The sequence below is a fragment of the Rhopalosiphum maidis genome, chromosome 1 (genome assembly GCF_003676215.2).
Source record: "Rhopalosiphum maidis isolate BTI-1 chromosome 1, ASM367621v3, whole genome shotgun sequence".
NCBI lineage: Eukaryota > Metazoa > Arthropoda > Insecta > Hemiptera > Aphididae > Rhopalosiphum > Rhopalosiphum maidis.
Window position 1 is genome coordinate 50,432,971 of NC_040877.1, and position 25,437 is coordinate 50,458,407.

The following is a 25,437-nucleotide window of genomic DNA, read 5'->3' on the forward strand; positions in this document are numbered from 1 at the left end:
GCGCGCGTTGTGTGCGGAAAAGCGGACGATTTCGCGCGTCATCACCCACACGTAATATTATCGTAGTCGTCGTCGTCGTCGTACCGCTTACACGCCGGCGAGTCGCGTGTTCTGCGCTATAATAATATTATTGTTGTCTCGTCTCTTTGGAGTAGAGAATATCTTGTCCTCGTCGTCCGGTACAGTGGAGTCGCGGTGTCGGTGGGTGGGGTGGTGTTGGCGTCCGCGTCTGTGTAGGTGTTGGTGTTCACGGGTTTCCGCGGGTGTTCGTCGCCATCACCTTTGGCCGATTGCGTCCGTCCCGCTCGCCATCTTCCGGTCCGGTGCGATCCGCCGCCTCTCCGGACGATGACCGCCGCGCGTCCGACGCACGCCGACTGTCGTCATCCGGCGGCGTCTCCGCGGCCGTCAGCCCCGGCGGCCACGTGACGCGGCTGCTGCGGCGGCGGCGCCTGCTGTCGGCCACGACCGCGACGACCACGGGCGAGCTGCTCGCTTACCGGGCGGCGACCGCGGCCGCTGCGGCGGTAGCCCAACGGACGGCCGCGGCGGCGGCGATGTACGGCAACGGCACTGGCTCCGAATTTGGCGGCAATTACACGGACGAATATTCCGGGGGCGACAACTGTTCCGCGTTCCCCGCGTCCCCGTCGTCCGTGTTAAACAACGTCACCGGTTGCTTCGAGGAGACGGCCGTCGTCGTCATCGTCAAAAACTATTGGGCGCTCGGGCTGGTCGTGTTCCCCATACTCACGCTGTTCGGCAACATGCTGGTCATAATCAGCGTGTGCCGGGAACGGGCCCTGCAGTCGGTCACCAATTATTTTATCGTCAGCCTGGCGCTGGCCGACCTGCTGGTCGCCCTCGTCGTCATGCCGTTCGCCGTCTACGTGCTGGTGAGTGTCGAACGCTGTTTGTGCGCGCGTCCCAATACTACAGACAGGACCGTCGTTCGCCGTTTGATATAATGTTATAATAGTACGACGAAAATAATGAAATAGAGTCCGAATTCGGTCGGTCGACTTTTGGTCGGCGTCGTCGTCGCGGCGGCCGCACCGAAGAGTCGATTTTACGTCAAAGGGGAAAGGGGTAAAATCATTTTTTAGCGAAAGTACGAATGGATACAAATCGTGTAAAAAAAAAAGAAAAGAAAAGAAAAGAAAAGAAATTGGTTAGTTCAGGAGTAACGGGTAGGTGCCAGGATGATTTGCTTAATAAATTTTTACAATATTGTCGTTACACGTATATTATTGTAATAATGCCAACAAGACGTATAATAATGTCAACTGTCAAAGTCCTATAACAACGTATCCCGTACAATGCCACTCCATATTATTAGGCTTGAATTTTTTCACGCCCGAATTATAGGTACTTCGTCGGGAAGTGAACAAAGCCCAAGTTAAGGCTTTTTAGGTCCCAACATGAAATACAAGTATTGTCTATATTGATATTCTTATTGTCATTAAATTTCGCTGAAGTAAATTGTTGTATTATACATTTCTCATTAAACTAATAATAATATTATATTAAATCCCAAGAAGAAAATTAAGATGAACTTTGACTAAAATAAAATTATTATTACAATAATTGTTGTTAGTTGTAATTTTTTAAAGTTTAAATTTTTTTTGATTATTCTTATTCATACTAAAAGCGGTATTTAGATATTTTCTTTTACACACAATGTTTAATAAATAATAATTAAAATTTTATAAATTAATAAAAAAATTGAGGCCCCTAAAATAATCTCAACCTTATGGCCCAGGGGATATGGCTTTTCCTGGACCCCTCTCTCTAATCTGGGTTTGCTGTTGGGTATACCCATCTATTTGACATTTAGATAATCGTCCACTATGTATAATTCTGAGTAATAAATGATGATCTAATATAGAATTATCGATTATTGCCGTGATAACATCTATTTTTCTCCATTTCGGAATGTAAACGGCTTTGAAAAATTCTGAGCAATCGTGCGGAAAACGTCTTCGAGGCGAACCGTGGATAAGAGTATAAATGGAAAATGCTGTATTTAGATCAAGAGACTGAAAATAAACGGAATGTTTGGAAAAAACATTCTACCAAGACATCGAGTAGCCATTATTTTATTTTTTATTTATTTTTAGTGAATCGAAATTTAAATTTAATTTGAGCTATAGGTTTAACAGTACTTGTAAATGCATTATTTTATTTTGGGGGCCCAACTATATTAATATAGGGTTTGTTTTTTTTCAGTCCTTTCTCGTCGTCATACAATCAGCGTTAAATTACAATTTATATTATGTTTTGGTTCTAAATAATAACTGTTAATAAAATAAAGATTTGTATTTTTACTTTTACTTTTAGTTGTATAAATCTTGTTTCGATTTTAAGTAGAAACATAATATAAAAAGCAATAATATTTTATTAAGGTTTGGAAATCTTGATAAATTTCAATTGAAAATACTATAAAATAAAACTGATACCAAAACCTATAAAAACAACAAGGTTTCAATTCCTGACTTAGACGTAAATTTGTGTAGAAAGTTGCTAGGGATGAGTGAGTGTTGATAGATATGCTTGAAATCGTCAACGAAGTATTTATATTTGACTATCAATTTCTGCCATAGAAATCTGCTTTAGGTTACGATCTGAGGCACAAACCATTTGTAGAAATAGCACAAGTAACGGACGTTGTCCTTTCGATGTTTAAATGGTTTTGGTTTCCTAACCGAGAAAGAATAATATAGGAGTGGGTGATCTTTTCATTTTTACGACTGATGGGTCGCACTTTTGGCGCAACTATACAATATTACTACATTATTATATGATACGCAGCGCGCCGTTGTGTTAGTATCAAAATGTAAATAATTGTGATTATTTCGTGAGAGCGTGGTGGTGGAGGTGGGAAATATTATTTACGGCAATACGGCGGGGGTCGTGTAATAATAAATATACATACAAAATAACGACAGTAGAAAACGGTATTGAAATAAAAATTTGCGATTAGCAGCTCCGCATTGCGTCGTTAAACGCGTCAACCAGTAGGAAAGGCCTGCCTCGTCTGGAATATAATCGAGAGGAAATCTTATTTACTATGTTATTATGCGCGAGGTTGACAGACCCACGGCCACAATTTCTTTTGTATTATGACGTTTGTCTTATCATGTTTCCTTCTGAAATAAAAGTGTCGTATCTTCTAACATCATTACCACTACCATCACCACCACCACCAACCATTCTTCCATTTTATCTCATTTATTTAAAAATACGCCGTGAAAATACTTAATGGTTATTTCACCACTCGTCGACAACCATCCCCCCCTCCATTTCAAGAAATTTTTCACGTTATAATCTCGTAAGCAGAAAAGTTATAATATTTTAAATCCTCAGCGAACAAAATTTTATTGCATGGGTAATATTATTTTACAGTTATTTGAATGGAACCTATGTGTTTCTGGATCATAACTTAAAAAAATCATTTTTATATTTTGTAATTAGTTTATAATTAGTTTAAATACAAATATATTTTTTTATATAGGTAGTTCACCTGGTAATATATTTAACATAATTCACTCATTACTTTAAATACTATGAACATTTTTGAAATTATAATTTTTATATAATTTTAAGGCGTTAAAAAACATTAAAATATATATATATATATATATATATATTTCACTATTTTTCATCGTTTTATTTTTTTACTTTTTCTTTAACGAAAATATGCATTTTTAATTCATTATTCTAGAGCAAAATATTTGTTGGAGTACTTTGATGCATAGAAATTTAATTTTGGACGAGTAGTTTATGAATTATAAATATTTAAAATTTAGATAAGTGGAGTTGAGTGGTACAGGGGTATCCAAAGGCATGTAGTCAGCACTCATATTGATAACGCTTATTTTAGCCTATACTATAATATTATATTACTTAATAAATTTAAGTATTTTTAAACACATTTTTTTTTATAAATAAGTTGTTGCTTCACCTATTAAAAATATGATTTTAAAAAAGCTTTTAATAAAAGAAATATGTAACAAATGGGTAATTTGTTTTGTCATTGTATACAAAGTTTCTGGTTACGCCATTAGGGGTACCTCGAAAAAATGTTGGTCCACTACTCCAGTATTGAAACTTTAAATAATTGTAACTATTGTAACTAATAAACTACTTGTCCGAGATTATTATACATCGACATACTTCGAATAATATTTTGTTTGAAAATATAAAATTAAAAAATGAATATTTATAATGGTAAAAAATAGAAAAAAAATTATATTTATTTTCATAAATGTATTTTGTAACGACTTAAAATGATGTAGAAGAAATATTTTCAAAAACTCTAGTGTTTTCTGATACAATGAGTTTAGTTAGTTCACTAAATTACCCCGTATATGTATTGATTAGTATACTTCATTAATGTCTTAATATTTATAGGTAAACACAGTTCACATTATATATATTGTGTTATAAATATAAATATTTTATTTTTATGGATTTTTGATAAACTATCTTTTGTGGGGTTATTTGGGGCGGTGCTAAGGACACTGGGACACACCACCCATTTACGTATTATCCTTTGATGTCCGTCAGAATACTAATGTCCTACAACGTTTGGATTGGCTGTTTATAATATAGAATATGTGATGATAAAATGTGATTGTAAATTCTATCGAAATAGTTGATACTTTAAAATTGTTCTCTATTCTTTATAAACATTTGTAGATATGACAAAATGTTTAAAATAATTTCGCTCTTTTGGTGTTATTTATATTAAAAAGCCTACAATGGAAATGTGTCGATTTTTTAGTTTTTTTTTTTCTGATAAATGTATGATACAATTTTTATTTAAATGAAAATGATAATTTATTTGTATGCTTGTTAAAAAGAGATTGATAATTTAATAAAAGGTTCTTTGTAAGGTGACTAAAAATCTCAAAAGTCATATGAAGAATTTTTTTTTTTATAGACATTTCATTTTGAAATTTTGATTATATTAGATACTAAAACGAAGGTATAGTTAAATTGTTGTTATTCAATAAAACTAAAAATGATTAGTGGGACTTGAAAGTGTACACCTTTATACATATTATTATTTATTATTCATAATAAAATTATCGAAATATTTAGATTAATTTTATGTTATTAATACAACAAATTTATTCTTACCATTTTACGATTCGTCAGTTTTGTCTTATAATATTATAATATATAATATTATATTTGTAATATTAAATAGTACATGAAATTCGATTTTTGCCAAAATTATTTTAACTATTATCAGTCAAATATATGGCTATAAGTATTGAATATGTGTATATTAATTATAAATTAATATCCTTAGAAATATAAGCTGATAGTTAATATTTTTTTTTTAGAATCGCTTTAAGTATACATTGATTTATCTTCAAATTAAAACTCAAGATAGTCGTTAAAGTGATCTGCTTAATGAAAAAATTTAATACATAACAGAGTAAATTTACTTCCCGGTTTTTTTTTATTTTTGATTAAATTAAACTATAAATTTTAAGTCTTAGCCATAGACATGCATATTTATATACATAAAGATTCCTCGCAGATTATAGTTTAAATTATAAAATGGGGGTGCAAAGCCACCCTATGCGTGGTATGCTGAATTCGAAATTAGACCTTTTCCTTAGATTTTAGATGATTTCAACTAATTCTATCTGGAAACATACATTTTGGTGGGATTATTATCAAAGAGATGTTTGTATATCATGTGTTTGGGTTATTCTACATTATACTATATATTATACGTTATTTGTCTGTCCGAACTACAAGTCTTCACCGTGACCAAACTACAGATACTGTATGAGTGATATGCTGTCATGCACAATTTGTTTTTGGTTGGACAAATTATTATGTCGGAATTAAATCGGACTGAATGTTCGTAGATAAATGATCATCTAATATTGTTCTTTAGGTGAAGTATTTTATTTTATATAATTGGTATTCAAGTTTAAAATATTATTATTAAATATAAATTATTTAACTATAAGCGAAAATTAAGATGAAATTATAATAAACTTACATTTAACGAAATATTTTTGAGAACTAAATGCATTCTATTTAATGAATTTCTTTTTTATGTTACCCACGATACATCGTATAATGGAAGTTTTACAGTGTTTTATATTATTATATGATTATTTTTTATACGTAATGTTTTTAATGTTTTTATATATCCATAATATTGATAATTAAATACAATAATTTATATAAAAGTAATAAAAAAATATAGTTTAATATTTAATAATCACAAAGTTAATTGTATAATAAATATGAATGCATATTCCATTCTTTTGAATTTTTAGTTGTACTTGTATGGAATGTTGAAAATTATTTTGTAAGGATCATAGTATTAGCTTAGAATGGCTGCTGTGGAAAATATTTGTTTATTGTTTATTAACCTTTAATCTGGAATGTATAAAAATAACTGCAGAATTGGTCGTTTTTCTACAACATCTATCGTGATTTTCATACAACCAATTAATATCGAATATTTAGATATATTTGCAAGTTTATTCAAAGATAAATAAAATAACCATTGAGGTCATTAATGTAAAACAATGTTATGTAATATATTATATACATATTTACTCGTTAAGTGACCCGAAACATATATCTACTGTTCATCGTTATAGTAATATTATAGTAACTACGCTCAATAACACAACAATTATTGTTATTTAGTAAGAAATAGATTATATTTTGTTAATATTTGTAAAGATACTGTTTTAATTTGTATTAGATAATTTAAAAACGTCCAACGAACTACAGATTTTTGTTTTTTAAAAAAATTTTATTTTGTCAATACATCTAGATTCAACTTGTAATATATAAAATGATGACGTTAAAAACAATTTTAATCAATTATATCAGTATTATTTGTCTAATTAATTTACATTTGTAGAAGAATCTACAAATGTTTTGCAATATTTTTCAGTTCTTAAGTTGTTAAATATTTTCATATTTAATCAAACATTTCTAAGTCAGACTAAACGAATCATGTTTCAAGTTTATATTATATTCAGTATTGATAGTTATAATATTATACCAACAATTAATTGTGAGCAAATATATCATGTTTATAATGTATTCAATTTGAAGGTAATTGTGTGTTTATGTTAATATAACTTTTGATTAAAATCTTTTACTGTTTAATGCGAGAAGTGCGTGTATAATAAGCGACACTAAAATATAATTACACCTATTATTAGGTAAGCAATTAAGGATTTATTTCTAGCCGCTTTGAATAACAACTTAATATAACTACCTACATAAATGGATTCATTCCCAAAATTTTAATTATTGACATTGTGATACAAGATATTATAATAATTGCTGAACCCAATTATTTTGAAGTTTTGGCGATAATCAATCATTTATTTATAATTATTAAAATGTAATTTATATTAAGTAAATATGAAAATATATATTGAATTTATGATAAGGTTTATTATGATCAACAACATATTTTGATTCACTGTTAAGGCCTAAAAATTAAAACTATGGGTCAATAATTAACCATTTCTGCTGAAATTTAAAATAAATGCGTCAAAACCTATAGATTTTTGAAAATTTTAATTAATAATAATATTTAAACAAAGTATATATTTAAGCTTAAAATGATTTTTGTATTTCCTGTAAGTGTTGCTTGTATTGAAGATAGAGAGTTATATAATACAAATTTAAATATTAGATTTTCATAGATCTAATAATCATAATAAACACTAGATTAGAAAATATTAAGCTATTTTTATAATGGTCATACTTATTCGTTGTATTTGATCTAAACAGAAGATTAAATAAATGTAATGATTATACCGGAAATCATTTAAACTTTATTCCAAAGTTAATTATTCGCAAACTAATCGATTCCAATATGTTTTTCAAACATACATTTTGTTTATAAAATTAAGTCAATTTTTTTTCTTAATATATATAATTCTTATTAGATTAATATAATATTCGTTTTTAAGAGATAAGCAGATACACAACACACACACACACACACACACACACACACACACACACATATGTATATATATAATAAATACTTATCTGATATATCATTATTTAGTATACTATAAATTATAATATACTATACTATGTATACCTATTACTATATACATATATCTGTAAAATAATATAAAACATATTATGTGAAATTCACGCAATGGCATTCGCCCTATTTGAGTTTGTCGTTATTGGACAACGAACTATAGACATGGGTTATAGACGTTATAGAAGTTGTAGTATTCGTATATAGAGAAAAAAACAATGTTAGACATTTACGCGTTGAATATTCATATATATATATATAGTATGATATACAGACGGTATTGTATTACGTGGCGTGGGCGCCATATGCATACATCGTTGCATTAGGAGAATTTTCACAGTGAATATGGAGCTACATTGCAGCTAAAAAAAAAATATACAAAATAAAAATGTATATATTTTTTGTCGGAGAACGGTTATCGAGGACCGCCCGCTCGAATTCGAATTTTCCGGGACTGTAATTTTTCTCCAGACCGTCCCATTACACACGCGTTATGTATACAAAATGCATTTTTATATATTGTACTTTCATGTGTATGCTCACATAAAACTGAAGTGTTGATATCAGTTCGCGTTCCGAAAATTGTTCATCGTGAAAAGAAACGAATTCAAACATAACGCGTTGAAACTCGTTCTCTCGACGTAAAACGTTTAACGTAACAATCTACAGCATCTATTCAGAAACAATCCCTAAAGGGTTTTTTTTTATTTGATTTACAAAATATAAAATGCTGCATACATATACTGTTTTTATTCAATAATATAACTATTGCGTATTGTCTATTCTGTTAAAATGTATTTTGTCGTTTTACCAATAATAATGGTGATTTATTAATCTACCCTCACAATAAAAGATCGTTTTACTTAAATAATATGCATTTTATCAAGGTATTCTGGTATTAATCAGTTAAATTGAAAATAAATAAATTTGTGAATGATCATGTACAAATTTAACGAAAAAGATAACTAAGAAAGAACTAATTTTTGCCAAAAACATCACGTATTACTAATTATTTTAATTTTATATCATAAATTGTTGTTGTTAACTTATTAATCGGTATCGCACAGGTACCAAAAAACGGCACGAATAGTTTCGTGGTATAAACAACATAATATTGGTGCATGTTTTGAAGATTGGTAACAGTAATAAAATAAGTAATGATGAATAATTTAAAGTCCCCAAGATTATAATTTTTTAAATTGTACCAAAATAACTAAAATCTTTAAAGGAAAAGAAGTCGTGATTTTTCGTTTAAATCTCCAATTTTGTCAAAACTATAACTTAGAATGTCTTAAAAGTTTATTATAGTTGTTATATTTGACTAATACATTTCTAAATACAGTTGTTATACATAATTAATAAGTTACAAAAATAAAATAATGATGTTGGTGAACTTAATATGACATATTATACAGTGGTTTTAAAAAGATAAAAATTTTTATAATTAATTTAAGCGTGTGGCTATGGCTGAGCTGTGGGTCCTATTGTTTGATAGTGATGGTTGACGTGAGTGCATGACGTGGAAAAGAGCGATGTTGGTGTGTTGGACTCGTATCCAACTAGGAGTTCTCGGGGTAAATAATGTATTGCTACGGTGACGACAATTATGTTCTACTATAGGTTAGGCTGCTGGGTTATTTATTGGACTTGATGTTCGTACCTTATGTCACAGGAGGCTGTTGTTATTGTGGGAAATTGAGGAGGAATTAGTGCACTAAAAAAATAAAAATATATACCATAGTAAGTTAATAGGTAGTTAAAATTCGGCGGTAGTAGTCTCCATTTAGGTCGGCGTGTTTTAGAAAATGTTCTCTAAGATATTTTGATACGGAGCGAAGATGGTTGTAACCTAGGTGATTAAGCCTCGGATAACAGTATGGTTGTAATGTTAATGTTAATAATAAAATAAACCAAACGGTATATTTTCGATTACGTTTCTAGAAATATTTAATGCGATACTTTTTATTAAGATAAATAGTTATTGGTTAATGTTAAATTATTTTTGTTTTTATTTCAAAAGAACTATAAAACGTTTACTTAACCATATGTTTTTTGAAGGCGATTGTTACTAAATTTACTGAAAAGATTTTGCTACATTTTTATCCATCTAATGCTTTTTGAAATATTTTCTCCCTTTTTCATTCTTCACGTTTTAATACGTTGTAAAAGAACTATACATCGGTTACTGTACTGAAATTCAGCACAAATAAATCGCAGAGATACAAAATCGTGCTAAAATAATAATTGTTCTGGGTTTTTCTTCTTTCTTGTTATTTCTTGTTTGTATTATTTCTGAATTTTTTTACTTATGTTTTTGTAAGACTTATATGGTTGTATGAATAGATATATTTTGTTTTTAAATTAATTTTATAGTTAAATTAAAATTGCATTTAGAATACTTTATATAAAAAAATATTTTTGTATTTAATAGCTACATTTTGATAAAATTATTATATATTATTAGTTATGAGTTCTATGGCTTATAAAATTTACATGAAAATGATGAATAAAATCCATATCTTATTAACAAATAAATCAAAAACCTAAAACTATTGATGATGTAAGATACGTATATCAGAAAACTATTTTTTATAGGTTTATATAATTGAAAAAACGTATTCATTAAGCGATAATTATGGTAATTTCATTAATTCGTATAACAATTTAAAATATTTTTTAATTATATCATATCATATTATCAACCTAAACAAAAGTCATCTCTACGTAATCGAACAAGTATTATATTGTAATTACATAGACATTAAAATGTGATAATGTATGTATATTTATTAATGTCCAAGTTTTATGATTTTCATGTTAATAAAATAAATATTTTGTAATATTTGTATAAAAATATTTTAAATACCTACCAATCTTCATACTTAAATATTAATAATAATTTTGTTTAAATAATTATGAGATTTATTGATGTTTAAATAGCTAGGTACTAAATAAATATTTAAACGAAATATCTAATGATAAGAAAAACTAAAGTAAATCATTTTAAAAAAGTTGTTTGAATTATTTGTTTTATTGTAGAATGATTTATGAAATTAAAGTAAATTTTTTTAGAATTGGGAACTTGTTAAATTTAATACTTTATTGTGTATTCTATGATAAACATATACGCTTACATAGAACTTTTTGTATAAATTATGAGTTTAAACCATTTTAGCTTTAAGCTAATTTTGTTTTAATAATATTATTTAATTTAATCTTAGATTTTTTAATTTTTTAGAATTTTAGTAAAGTTTTGTTCATTAAATATTTATAAAACTCATGTATAAAAGCTAATTTAATTTAAACTTATTATTGTTTATCAAAAGATTAAAAAATATTTCAATATTTGTTACGTTACATTATGAATTTAATAATTAAAGTGTATTATAATTTAGTAGAAGAAAAAAGTATAAATAATTATCCAAAATGGAAATCAAATTATGAAACTTAATCATTTATATTAGTTAATCATTCAACACATATTTAATATTTATGTATATTTATAGATTGATATAAAAAATTGATATTTTTTAAATATTACACTATCATAAGTCTATATTTTCTTATAATTTAGAAATAATTTAAATAATAATAATAATAATTTTATCACCCATAATAAAAATAATACCTACACAACTTTTTGACAGTTAATATTTATTATTGAATTTTATATTTATAATTCTAGAACACAAATCTATTTTAAAATGTTAACAAAATATAGTACTTAATAGTTTACATGTTTGAATAATTGGAAGTTTATTACGTTGTAACTAGGTAGTTAAGCGATAAAGTAGTTATTAAATATTTCCTTGTGCATAATTCTTATATAATACTATGTTTCTTATAAATTTAATATTTAATCTAGAAAACTATTTTTCAAAAATTAATTATTATTAATATTAAAAAAATGTAGGGAAGTTAATGTGAACTGAAATATACTACTTTATAATATTTTACTTATTTTATTTAATTTCTCTACAAAGAAATAAATACTAGGCTTCACTGATAAAAATCATGTAGAAGCCAAATATACAAAGAAAAGCGTGGGCACGATAATTAAAAAAAAAAATAAATAATACATAAAAAATATAAGTGCTATATATATTATACAAAAATGTAACATTTTTTTATATAATCACACTGATTCAAAGTGATTTCTTATTTTACAGTATTGTGTTAGGTGGATATACTAATATTATATTAGTAATATGGATATTTATGTTAATATTGATACTGAAATCGGTCATATTTGAGTTCAAGTAAATACCTTTTTCAATAAAATAATCTGTTATTAATTTTAAGAGTATTTATACGTAGATAACAATTTAATATATATAGAATTATAAAATGCTGTGTTATATTTCAATTTTATAATTATAATATTTTATTATATTTTTTATAAGATTCTCAAAGTAATTATTTTAAAACTCTGTTATGAAAAAAATACATTATAATTTACGTATTTGATTACTCCTGATTTTTAAATAATTAAATATGTAACATTTTATGTATATTATGTACCATTTTAATGTGTTTTTAGCTTAAAATTGTTTTATTTTATATTTAAGCATTTAACACTTAAAAGAAAAAAATTCCATGCATTATATTTTAATAAAATATTATCAAAAGATTCTATTAGGTTCTGTGCCAAAAACTACATTTATAGTTGTTTTTTATTTTGATAAAATAAATTTCATGTTTACTCGTAACTTTTAGAATGGGTTATATATCAAAAGTCTTTTGTCAATTCTAAAGAATTTATATGAGGGTTTTGTTGTGTTACGGAATCATTTATACTAAGCGTGTAAATTTCTGTTAAAATTAATCGAATTGAATTAAAGTATACATTCATTGTGACGACTTGCGATAGATGGTAGGTATAGTATTTTCGATGTTAAGTTATAATTGTAATGTTAACTTAAAACAATTCTGAACTTACAAACCATTTTATTTTTATAATTTTTTAAATTATATGTTTACGTATATTTATAAATATAGATATAGGTATAAATATTGTACAAAAAATATTAATGTTGATAGTTTTAATAACAGCTGGAATAAATTAATTATTTTGAACCTGTTGAACTTTATAATATTACATACCAAGATACATCTGTAATATACAATATTGCATTTTTGACTTAACTAGGTATTTTGTTTTCGTAATCGTTGTAAAATTTTCAAATATTAGTATGCAGCGCGTGTCCATCTATTCAAATATATGGTATACCTTATCATCAATATTACAATAATTATGAAATAAATAATGCGCCCAAAATATTTGCACCGTTCTTATAATATTATATATTCATGTATAAATATATATATTTATATTGCATAAATTAATGGAAATTTAAACAGTTGCCTCGTTTCAATAGGAGACAATTTCCATTTATAATGCTGTCAAAAATAAATGTTGGCCACCTCTATTTTCACGCCCGTTCTTAATTAGTCCATTTTAAACTCATACCCTCTGCTCTCTTCGTTGCGATGTTCACTCTGTATTCTCAAAAAGTCGTTACTGGTTAATTTTCATTGAATCTGGGGGGTCCTTATTTTTTCATCATTGTTGCAACTGACGCAGGTTGAAAACATTAAAAAAACAGTCCATCGTCGTATTCACGTATTGTAGAAAACTGAAAAAATGTCTCAATTATTATATTACCTACTATTGCATAATTAGATGTTTTAGGGAAAATAATATTAAAAACTATTGTCTTAAAAAATATTTAAATATGTACCTATGTTGAAACATTTCAATCAACCATAAATAATTCATAATATTTGTGATGTATGCGTAAGTAATATGGGCGTATACGGTACACACTATACACACTAAACATTTATATCGTTACAACCATAAAGGAATTTTTTAAAAAGTCCAAGAAAATATTATTTAAATGCAAAAGTATTTGAATTAATTATATGTATGTACTATGTAGTTACTAATACTAAGGTCAAAATAATAATAATAATATGTATATTATTATGTACACTTTATATTTACTAACGTGAATCAATCAATATCTCTAAGTATAGGTATACACAATTTAAAAACTGTTTTCTTGATAGGATTGAAAGTAAAAGACTGGATGAATAATCATAAACATAACTACAATTAACACTAAATATGATTTTTTTTAATTTTGTTACTAGAAAATATATATCCGTTTATTTTGAAATGCATTTTTTGGGATGGATTTAAATGAGTCTTTTATATGGCTAAATGGGCTCAGATATTATACACTCCATCTAATTTCATATATTTATGTATTGTTATGATAAGTGTTGTTGTGATAAGAAATCAATGGGAAAGATTGTTTTCCAATTATGTGAATCGATAAAATTTTGTTAGATAACGGAAGTAGTTCTAGTTGATCGCTTTGTTATATATACAGTAAATATGTTACTCACTTTATGACTTAAGTTTTTTTTTTATATAAATTAAGAAAAAAAATACCCTCGAGACACTGTTTTCTGTTTACTCTTATATTTATAAAAATTGATTTGTTTTTTTCTTTGTGTAATTTAATTATCTTTTTTTTTTATTAGTAATGAGATGTTTAAATACATAACATAGTACAATATACGTTACATTTTCTACAAAAATTAGTATTGATCACTACTTGATAATGACATGAATGTTGAGTAGGTACTCAGTATTTTCACCGAGAAGTCTTTTAAATTATAATTTGTTTATTAAATCTCCGTAAAACCAAATTATTTTTTTCTATAGAACGTTTGATTTCTCGTTTACTTACTGTATTAAATTTAAACATTAAGCTGATTAAAAATACCATTTAGATATATAAAAAAAATAATTAGTTGGTTAGAAACTAATAAGTGATTACTATAGTTCATTCAAATGTATAATATGATTAGACATTAATCATCTTACTGATCAAATTTTGTAAATTGTAATGATGTTATTATAAATGCATTAAGCATTTTATCTGTTGTAAGTCTATTTTGTCAGAAAAAAAAATTAGTTGTACAACGAAAAATATACTGAACAAAAGAGATGAGTGAATCAGCATATATTTGATAGTTATTATATATTTTTAGTATTTTCTTAATTCAATAGGTTCAACTAACTTTTTCATAAAAATGTTGCAAATCTTACTATTATCAAAGATACAGCGTTTGTTTGTTTGTCCGCAAAAATCTCAAAAACAACTTACCGATTGTTTTGAAATTTTAAACGAAGATTCTTTATTACATGAGGGATGTCATTTATTTGAATAATAAGAAAATAAAGAAATTAATTTTGTCAAAAACTGGCTTAGCTTAAAATTTTCCGTTTTTCCTATTAAATTTGTTGTTGCTTTTTACCAATTATAAGAATATACTGAGAATTTTTAATTTTGACCTTTCTAAGATACAAACTAGATCTACTTTTCTATCCAAAACAACCGTCAAAGTTTAAAATCGAATCATTTTATCGACTACTTATCCGTGCACGCATAAAAAACATATCATTGTAAAATCAATATGTTTATCACTTCGGTCAGATTCTAAAATGCGAGAAAAAATAAAAAAACCACACATTAATGTAAATCAATATCTATCCTAAAACATAATCTGTTTATATTTATATCTTCTAATATAGGATGGCTCTTCAATATTTTAGAAAGAAATCAGCGTAAGTTGGTGCACTTTTGCGGACAAACCTTCGGTGAAGGGTGAAAAATCTATACAAACGACTACGGAGATCAGCAGGGTCATTTGAACCACATTAGTAGACGTCCGAATCAAAATACGATTTCCTGGATACCGACTACAATGCTATAATAGAAAACATTGAGCAGCTGAAGCACAAAAAAATATATGCATGATATATGGATGATTTATCCTAGGCTGAAGCATGTTATTCAAATTGACGATTTTCTTAATATTCGTCGGGCTAACCGTTTTTGTATGTTTTTCTGTTCAAATGGAAAAAGGGTGTTAATAAAATTCAATAATCATCGAATTCTCATAAAACCTACAAGTTAATAGTTTTCTTTAAAATAAGTTATTTTTATTACACTTGTTTATTGCACATTGTTTTGTTAAATTTAATTGTTAATTCTTGATTGCTTTTTAATTTATTCAAATGGATTATAGAAATAAGAATTTTAACTTGAACTTATCTAGCTATGTGAAGGAACATAAATAAATTAAATATTTTAATTTTTAAATAGTTCACGGGATATTCTTGTATGTACATTAAGTATATTTACTTAATAATTATAATAACATTTTGTAGTTGTAATAATGCGACGAATAATAACAATTAACTACAGACGGGACGAACATAATGAGAATAATATATGGCATCTAAACTTATGTCCGGAAACTTAAAAATAGGTTAAATTAGATATACATTTTTTTTATTATGTTTATTGAGTAAATTAATCCATTTAAAAATCGAGGTTACTAGAAATACATTTTATTTAGAATCAACGTTTAATTATTAATTGCATCTCAATTAATCAACGTAACATTAATTACACAATAGGTAATAATATTCATACAAAATTAAGATGTTTTGTTTTTTTGTTAAATATTTTGGTTGACATTCAAATTTAAAAAATAAATAAGAACAATTTAAGCTTGTCATTACTATAAGAGTTAGAGTTTAAAAACATTAGTAATTATAAAGGCAGTTTTTTGTTTTTATCTCTTATATTCGTGTTAATCCATCAAATCACTACAACGTTTACCAATTTAAAATTATACATAAATAAAGGAAAAGTTTGTTAGACTGTTTTTTTATTGGTATTAATTAATATTAAACATATAACAATTCTGAAGAAGTATTAAATCAAATAAAATTTGTTTTTTTATATTTATTTAAGGTCTTAATAGTGAAATAAAAAATAACTTTTTAAAACTCATTACCTATAACTGCCAGTAAAATAAAAATTCCGTTAACACGCAAATACCAAGTAAATCATTTTGTTTTAATCACACCTTGCTTAGAATAATAGCATATTCTGAACAGATTTGCGTTCACAATTTTATTTGTAAGACTAGATGTCTAACTATTTTAGTTTAAGAAAAAAAAATAATATTTAAAATAATATATTTTTGTTTTTTATGAATAAATTTGTATCAAATCATCAAGTAAAGCTACGAACTAATAATAATAATAAAAAAAAATAGGCGAGTGAGTACCACTCTGCTGAACATTAGGTGTCGAGTTGTTACTATTGTAAAATATACTAAATTCTACTGTAAAATTCATAATATTAAAATATACGTAAAGTTTTAAGTTCCCATGAATAATGTTTTTAAATTATAACAAAATAATTAACATTGTTATTTATCTTTAAACAAATAATTTCGTTCAAATAAAACTTAAAATGTTTACTAAAAATAATTGCCTCCATATATTTATTTTTTTTAAATAAACAGTTTTTTTTATTTTTACCTCTTCAAAATACAAATTATTAAACTAGATCCAATTTTATATCAGAAATCACTATCAGTTTTGAAAATAAAAGTATTTTATTGACTACTTATCGTGTACACATAAAAAGCAACACACACACACTCATATAAGATCAATTCATTCATCACTCCGACCATTGATCATAATCTAAAACAACTATGTGCAAATTAAAATTGATACATTGTGTAATATGATCTATTATAGCACTTAGTAAATTATTTACGTTTACAGATAACATTAAAAATAATACAATATTTATCATAATAAAATATAATACCTACATAAATTAAATAATAATATTTTGTGTTATAACTTATACTATATCATCTTGAACCTAATTAAAATATTTTATTTTATTTTGTTAATAAGAAATATTGTGAGTAATGAAAAAATAAACTCTTGAATATAGAAATCAGTTTTTCTTGTTATTATTTTTGTAAAAAAAAATACTAAATAATTGTTTCATTGTCTGTTTTACTGAAGTTTAGAGAAAAAAAAATAATTACTAATTAGAATTTAAATTGAAAAAGTATAAAATAATTGTTTCAACGTTTTTTTTTTTTATATAAAAATGTAACAGATTAAAAAATGAACCATTTTGGAATAATTGTTATTGTATTTTTTTTTTAAAATTAAATTAGTAAATCTGTTTTAATAAAATATTTTTTAAGGAAATTTTTTTCTCCATCTTTTACATTGATTTTGAATTTATATATGTTGTGTATTATAGCGATCACAATATGGCGTTTACAAAATAACAGTTTAACAACTATTTTAATAATGTAAATGGCAATACAATAATTATAATAATTTAATACACTATTTAACGCGTTCTTGTTATCGGTATTCTGTAGCATTAAACAATATTTTTATAAAATACGTATAAAAAATACCTATTTAAGTATGAAAGATCAGATTTTTTGTAAATATTAAAAATTTAATTATAAATCTTGAAATATGATGGTTATTTGTCGATAAATGACAGTCTATCATCTATTTGATTACGCTAAACCCTTTATTATTAATATACGTATATACAGAAATATTGAAACCAGTATTTTTCGGCATTAGAGTTTTTATGAAGCTCAAAAAGTTTGGGTTTATGGGCGGATATAAAAATATATGAATCGCCAAGATCTAAAAACCTCCTACAATCGTTTCCTAAACCATCTGACTTTTATTTATTATTCTGGATTTAAAATTTATTGTCCCCTAGGGTTCTATAGCCAAATATTTTCATGTTTTCGACTCTTCAAATAATATATATATATATATTACATGATGATTTTTTTAAAGTGTACAATGTGCATGGCTTATCTCAGGAACTAATCATAATTTTTTTCTGTTTAAAAGCTGACAGCGAAATATTCTATTCTATACCAATTGTAATTATTTTAATTTTGGTTATTATTACTCAATATACTCGAATAGTTCTGTGTAGTTTTTATATAGATTTAAGTTGTTATAAAATTTCTGTTTGATTATTTTCAAAGATACTATGTAGACTTGAGTATTTGTCATCATTTGAGATCGATATTAATTTAATCATATTATACATATTTTTAGAGAAATTTTGCTTTTTATGATATACGGTGATTTTTTACATTGCATTTGGCCGATAAAATCAAATATTTTATTCATCATTAACTTTCTACCGTGATAAATAAAAATACTAAACATGTTTTAAATTTAGTGAAAATGTTATGTTGTAAATCGAACAGATTCAATAGTTTCGTTGGTAATAATAGGTACACGGCCATATTATATGTATTGCTACATAGTAATCGTTACATAAAAGTGTTATTGGTTTTTTACCTTTTAAATTTGAAATAAACTACTAAAATAAAAAAAAAAAACTGTATAAAATAAATGTAGTGTGCGACGATATAACACCAATATTCTTATTTTTTTCTTTTACATAAAATATAGTAAAATCACGCTGCGTAAATCTACATCGGTATATTCTTAGAAGAATATTTTATCATTTCAGTTTAAATTTAAGGTTCTGAGTGAAGATAAAAAGCTATATTTTGTTATACTATATTCTGTGATATTTGTATACTTCATAGATAGACATTTATTTTAAATATTGTTCAAAGCATATTCAATTTTATAAACTAAATTTATATTGTTTTTTTAAATTTGTAAAACTTGTAAAAATGTGTGACGTGTATTACTACCATGATCACATTTAAGAATCTAAGTTGATTTTAAAATGAGTAGCTTTTTAAATCCCAGTTTTAGGAGAGCAGTAACTTTATTATTAAGTAATACTTTATTCTTCAACTTTATAGGTGGTTATTAAAAGTAAATTGGATCAATTAGGTACTTTTTTGGGAGAGAAGGGTCTTAGTGCTTTATAGAAAATCGAGAAATTTAAGCAAAATAAGTTTTTTGCAAAATCAACTTTGTTTCTTTGTTGTAATTAAAAATATATAACAGTTAACAGCTATAATATCGTACATTTATTTCAGATTTTCTAGTTATACTAATTTTTTTTTTTATAGTTTTTTAACTTGATTTGATATATTATTTGATTTATGCGACTTACTAGGGAAATGAATTAATAAATATATTATTATTCTGTTTAAGAAAAACAATTCAATTTAAAATGATAACAGTAATTGTATATGAAGAATAAATAAGGTTCTTAAACTTCTATCATACTTAGTTGAATAAACTACTGAATTCAATTACTTTTAAGCTTTAACGATAATTTATATAAAACCATTTTGTAATTTTAGTAATAATTAAAATTTTTACTATACATGATTAAATTAAATTTCATATTTTTAATGTTTATTTTCTTTATGAGAAATTTCGAAATTAATATTTATACTTACATAAAAGTTGATGTTTTGGCAGTCATCTGAATAGTTTAAACATTTTGGAAAATACTAAACTTAATTTATCATCTTTGAAATGGGGCGGTTTTTTCTCTATAAAAACATAAAGTTGTTGGTAAATAGAAGTTTTATTTTCTATATTCAGGAAATTTTTAAATTGTATAGGTATCAAATTCATTACACAAATTTGTAGTTCCTGTAGTTCAATCGTAATAATTTGGGTGGAAATAATATATATTTAACGTATATTGACGTACATTTGATTACCAGTAAGTTATGAATTTGTAGTTGGTATTTGACTACAAAGCATATTATTAAATGTTGGTGTGTATTTTTTTTTATAGAACTCAGTAATTCAGGTATTCTATTAATCTTTAAAGCAAAATATCATGTTAAAGAACATAAAATTACAATTGTAAAATTAAAAATACAATGAAGCTATTTAACATATATGTTTGATTATTACTTCTTAGATTATTTAAAGTAGATAAGTTATTTTAGATCGAAATTTTATGAACTCTATTTATAACATCTAGCTTGACGATATAAATAAGAGTAATTTTAAAGCATTTTATTGTTAATTGAAGTAACTAATACTTATTTATAGTTATATATGTATATTATAATAAATCTTATTTAAGCTTAAAATATTTCAGAATAATATTATTATAATATATATTAGTATACATATTATACACTGAAATTTAGAGGGTAAACGAAAAATATAGTTACATCTGTATGCGGATCACGAATGTTTTATGTTTGATTTATTTAAGTTATTAATTTAATTTTTTAGAAATGTTCTCATTCATCCATTCTTGTTTCTTTTACCCCATTTATTTAAATCATTATATATTATATTTTTATCCATAAAATATTTCATTTATGAATAATTGTAAGACAGGTATTCAGATTTTATTTAATATAATACGGTTGAGTTTTATATGATTATTTATTTTGTTTTTAAAACGTGTAAGTTTGAGACAAAATTAGACCAATAAGTAATATAAAAAAAACATATAATAATAATAACTATAGTATAGAGAAAACAATTTTCTCAAATTGTGTTTAGTTTAATTGAATCTACACGTCATAATAACAAAGGTATGGAAAGTAGATAATATCGTTTAAATTTTAAATTTTAAATGATTTTGTATTTAAGTATGCGTATTTGGATGGTTATTGACACATATTGTCATAAGTTTGTTTAATATAATGCGCTAGTTTTATGCACGCTAAGAAAATATATTTTCTTCATGTTATAGATCTTGATAAATATTTAATAATTTAATATTTTAATGTTTCAATATTTACTTGTTTGAAACCAAAATTTTATGGTGCTCAACTATTATTATTATTTATTAGAATTTAAAAGAGAAAAAAATATTGAAAATGTATTTTCTATAATATTGTTAGAAATCCACGTACTATTTCGTATAATTTATGTAGTACATTGTAAATCTGAATAATTATCAAAAGGAAAAAAAGATAGCAATAAATAAAATTATATACTTCAATCATGATTTAGAAATATATATACTACATATAAATATAATGGTGTTTATTATATTTTATTAATGTAATATAAGATTTATATTTCTTATTAATATCACGTCTTAGTCAAAGTTGTTAAAATACTTTTGTAATTCAATTGAGAAAAAAAAATGTTTAATGTAAATAACTAGATTTTTAAAACTGAATTGAATTAATTTTATGAAGCACTCTGGACTAAAGTGTCAGATAACTTTTGACTGCCAAGTTATATTGCAACAACTGTGTATTATTTTTGAAGTGTTCACCATTTACTAATAAGTATTTCGAGTTCTTATGAATTGAAATTTCAGTCTCAGCAATGCATTCAATTCGAAACAATTAAATCATCATTTTATGTTACAGAAAAATATAATTTAGGCAGCATATTTGTATATTATATATTATAAAGAGTATTAAATTTATGAAAAATCAAAGTTAAGAGTATTTTATATGAAAAATGTATGATGTAAATCAACAATATCGGCGAATATGGTTGATTAGAGCTAATAGTGTACAAAAATAAATGAATTACTGGCACAATTTCCTATCGTCATTTTGTTCAGAAAATCAAAACTTACTTATCACGTGAAATATTACTTAGCTAGTGAATATTGAGTTTGTATTATAATGTTATGTAAATGTAAAGTACTTATGAAGAAGCTTATAGAAATAATATTATACTATACTGTAGTGTTTCAAATTTTATTTTTTAATATTTTTACTAATTTATTTTTGTTTTTAACAAATGAGTTTGTAATACACAATATTTTATTATTTGTTTTTGAGATCTCACAATATTTTTTTTTGTATGTAATAATATGACATAATGACGTATTATTAAATCGATCAAAGTTCTATATAGTCTGATAAAAAAAAAAAAATTAAAATTAGTTAACGTGATATTTTTGGAAAGGTCATATAATATAAATGTAAGTATGAAAAACTAATCGAAAACGTGACAAGCAATAATTATTTTCATCTTGTTATAGTACATCGGCACAGTTTTTAACTCAATTTTTCAACTTCAGTCATCATTAATTTTTTAGACACATGTTCATACTAGGTGAGTTAGTTACATATATAATATATAGATATATAATATGTAGGTCGCAATACTATAGCAATGAAATAGAAAATCTCAGTAACGATCGTCGACTAAGGTTTTATTTTTACACTTTTCTGTAGAATGGGTATACTTATTTATCGTTTGGTAAGTGGTAATGGCTAACGGGGTTTTTTTTTACTCTTACTGTAGTATCATAAAAAAAAGTATACTAGCACCCGAGACGCACTTAATTTACAGCGAGTCGACCGATCCTGTCATTAGCAGGCCGTATGATCCCATCAATGGCCAAATTGGATTATCAAAACCCTTCTTAATTTCACCTTTTTTCTAACTGTACTTCAAATCGTATTTATTTTTATTTACACTGCAACTCTTTTTTTTTTGCTGTATAGATAGTTATGTTTATTTACCGATTTCACGTTTAAAATTTTGAAGAAAATCAAATATACCTACTGATATTTTTTTAGAAATAAATAAATAATTATTGCGAATATTATAAATTATTGATTATTCTAATACTATTTATATGAATTAAATAAGCACCAATTATTAATACAAATTTAATACTTGTCAATGTTTGACATAGACACTGCTACTTTACCAGTAGATTCTACAATAACACGCGAATAAAAATTTAAGAAACATTAGAGTATTAAACGTGGATATTACGTTATGCAATTGTAATCTGTATTAAACTTGTAGTAGAAAAAGTTCATACCTTTTTTTAATGAATAAAAATGACACCACTGTGGTTATATTGCTAGTAGTCTTAACTAAAGCAATTTCGTAAGCTTTGAATGTCGTAGCTTAATTAATACGTAATATGTCCATTAAATAATTTAAAATATAAAAATATTTAATTTTCCTAGATCATTATACATAATATCATATTATATTGGTGTTGATAACTTATTCAGAGAAAAATGATTATTTTCATTTACATATAGTTATATGAGAGATAGCGAGTTACCTAAAGGTAGCATACGCATTAATAATTATAGAGATGATTAAATTAAAAACTAATAAAATTGTATCAAATTTTGAAAGGATTGTTTACTTTTATCCATTTTTTTTTATACGTTTACACATATTTTGAATTAATTTAAGATTCTGTTGAAAGATTTTGTTGAATGATATTGAAAGAAAGGTTCGAAACGTCTTGTTACAACCCAAGGCTATCTAGCAGTGCATTTATAGGAATCTAGGATAGGTCAACGATAAGAAAATTTACCTAGGTCACACATTGGATGTAAGCCAAATTATGAACAAATAATGTTTCTAAAAATACCCAAAAGAAAACGTAAATTTTAATATAGCATCAGATACATAAGAGAGATTGGTATATATTGGAAATCGAATGTCGTCTATTGAATTAAATAATAGAAAAAAAAAATGGAAACTTGTTTTGAACATAATACAATTATTAAGTACATAGATATAATAACTTATTAGTATTATTAAGTTAAAGAATAAACCACACATTATATAGAGACTATAGGCAATCGCCTCATTTCACTTATTCGAAGTAAGAAAATTGTGTACAATTTTAAACTATAAAAATTAATAATACATAACTAATAATTTATTTTTTATGTTATAAAAGAATTATATTTATGAGAATTCATATTCTTACTTAATTTTTTTTTTTTAACTATTTGTAATAAAATTTTAGAATCTACTATTGTTTAATTTGAATTCAGGAGCCATTATAATTTAATTTATTTCGTATATTTAATTTTTTAATTTAATTAAAATGCTATTATGTTTACTTATATTATTAGGTAACAATATTGAAAGTTTTGTGTATAATAAGACAGTACGTATATTATTTTTAAATGTTATATAAATCAATAATATTATTCAAGAATGAATGTCAATTTTGAATGGTTGTCACTCTTCTATAGCTATAATAATACAGTTTCATTTGTTTTTATAATTCAAAGAATCATTATTGTTACAACACAATATTAAGTTATACTGTCTTGATAAGGTATAATATATACCAAATAAATTACATTAATTGTTTCTTCAATATTATAATAATTTTTTAATATTTATAATGACGATAATACATTCTATTTTTTTTTTGCGCAATTTGTGTAATTTAAATTCATAATTTTTGCATTAATCATGTTTAGAATAAAATATACTGTAAGTTATTATAAAAGTAGGGAAATATCGGAAAAGCTTTAACATATTTAAGCATAATAATAATATTTTGAAAGAATTTCATAATATTATATTATTATTATCTACACATAAATGTAGCTATATTGCCTATATAGTACGCCGTCTTAAGAATTTAATCACTCATAAAAAATTAATTGTCAACATTTTCTAAATACATATTTGATGGTAAATAAAAGATTTTATCAGATGTATTTTTAATGATTATATTAATATCATAATAATTGTTATTTAATGATTCTAATTTTTCTTTGAACCTTATGAAACTGCTATCCAAATTTAAAAATAACTTTGTTAATACAAAATA

At 25.3% G+C, this 25,437-nt stretch overlaps 1 protein-coding gene across 1 annotated transcript in view; it reads left to right on the top strand.

Moving 5' to 3' along the window:
• Window positions 1-523: 523 nt before the first annotated feature.
• The window catches only part of LOC113560999 (dopamine D2-like receptor), a 249,554-nt gene continuing 224,640 nt past the window's right edge, over window positions 524-25,437 (top strand). Inside the window, exon 1 of the mRNA XM_026967162.1 lies at window positions 524-896. Within this exon, the coding sequence (XP_026822963.1) occupies window positions 558-896 (339 nt within the window). The 5' untranslated portion in view covers window positions 524-557. The remainder of the gene's footprint in view (window positions 897-25,437) is intronic.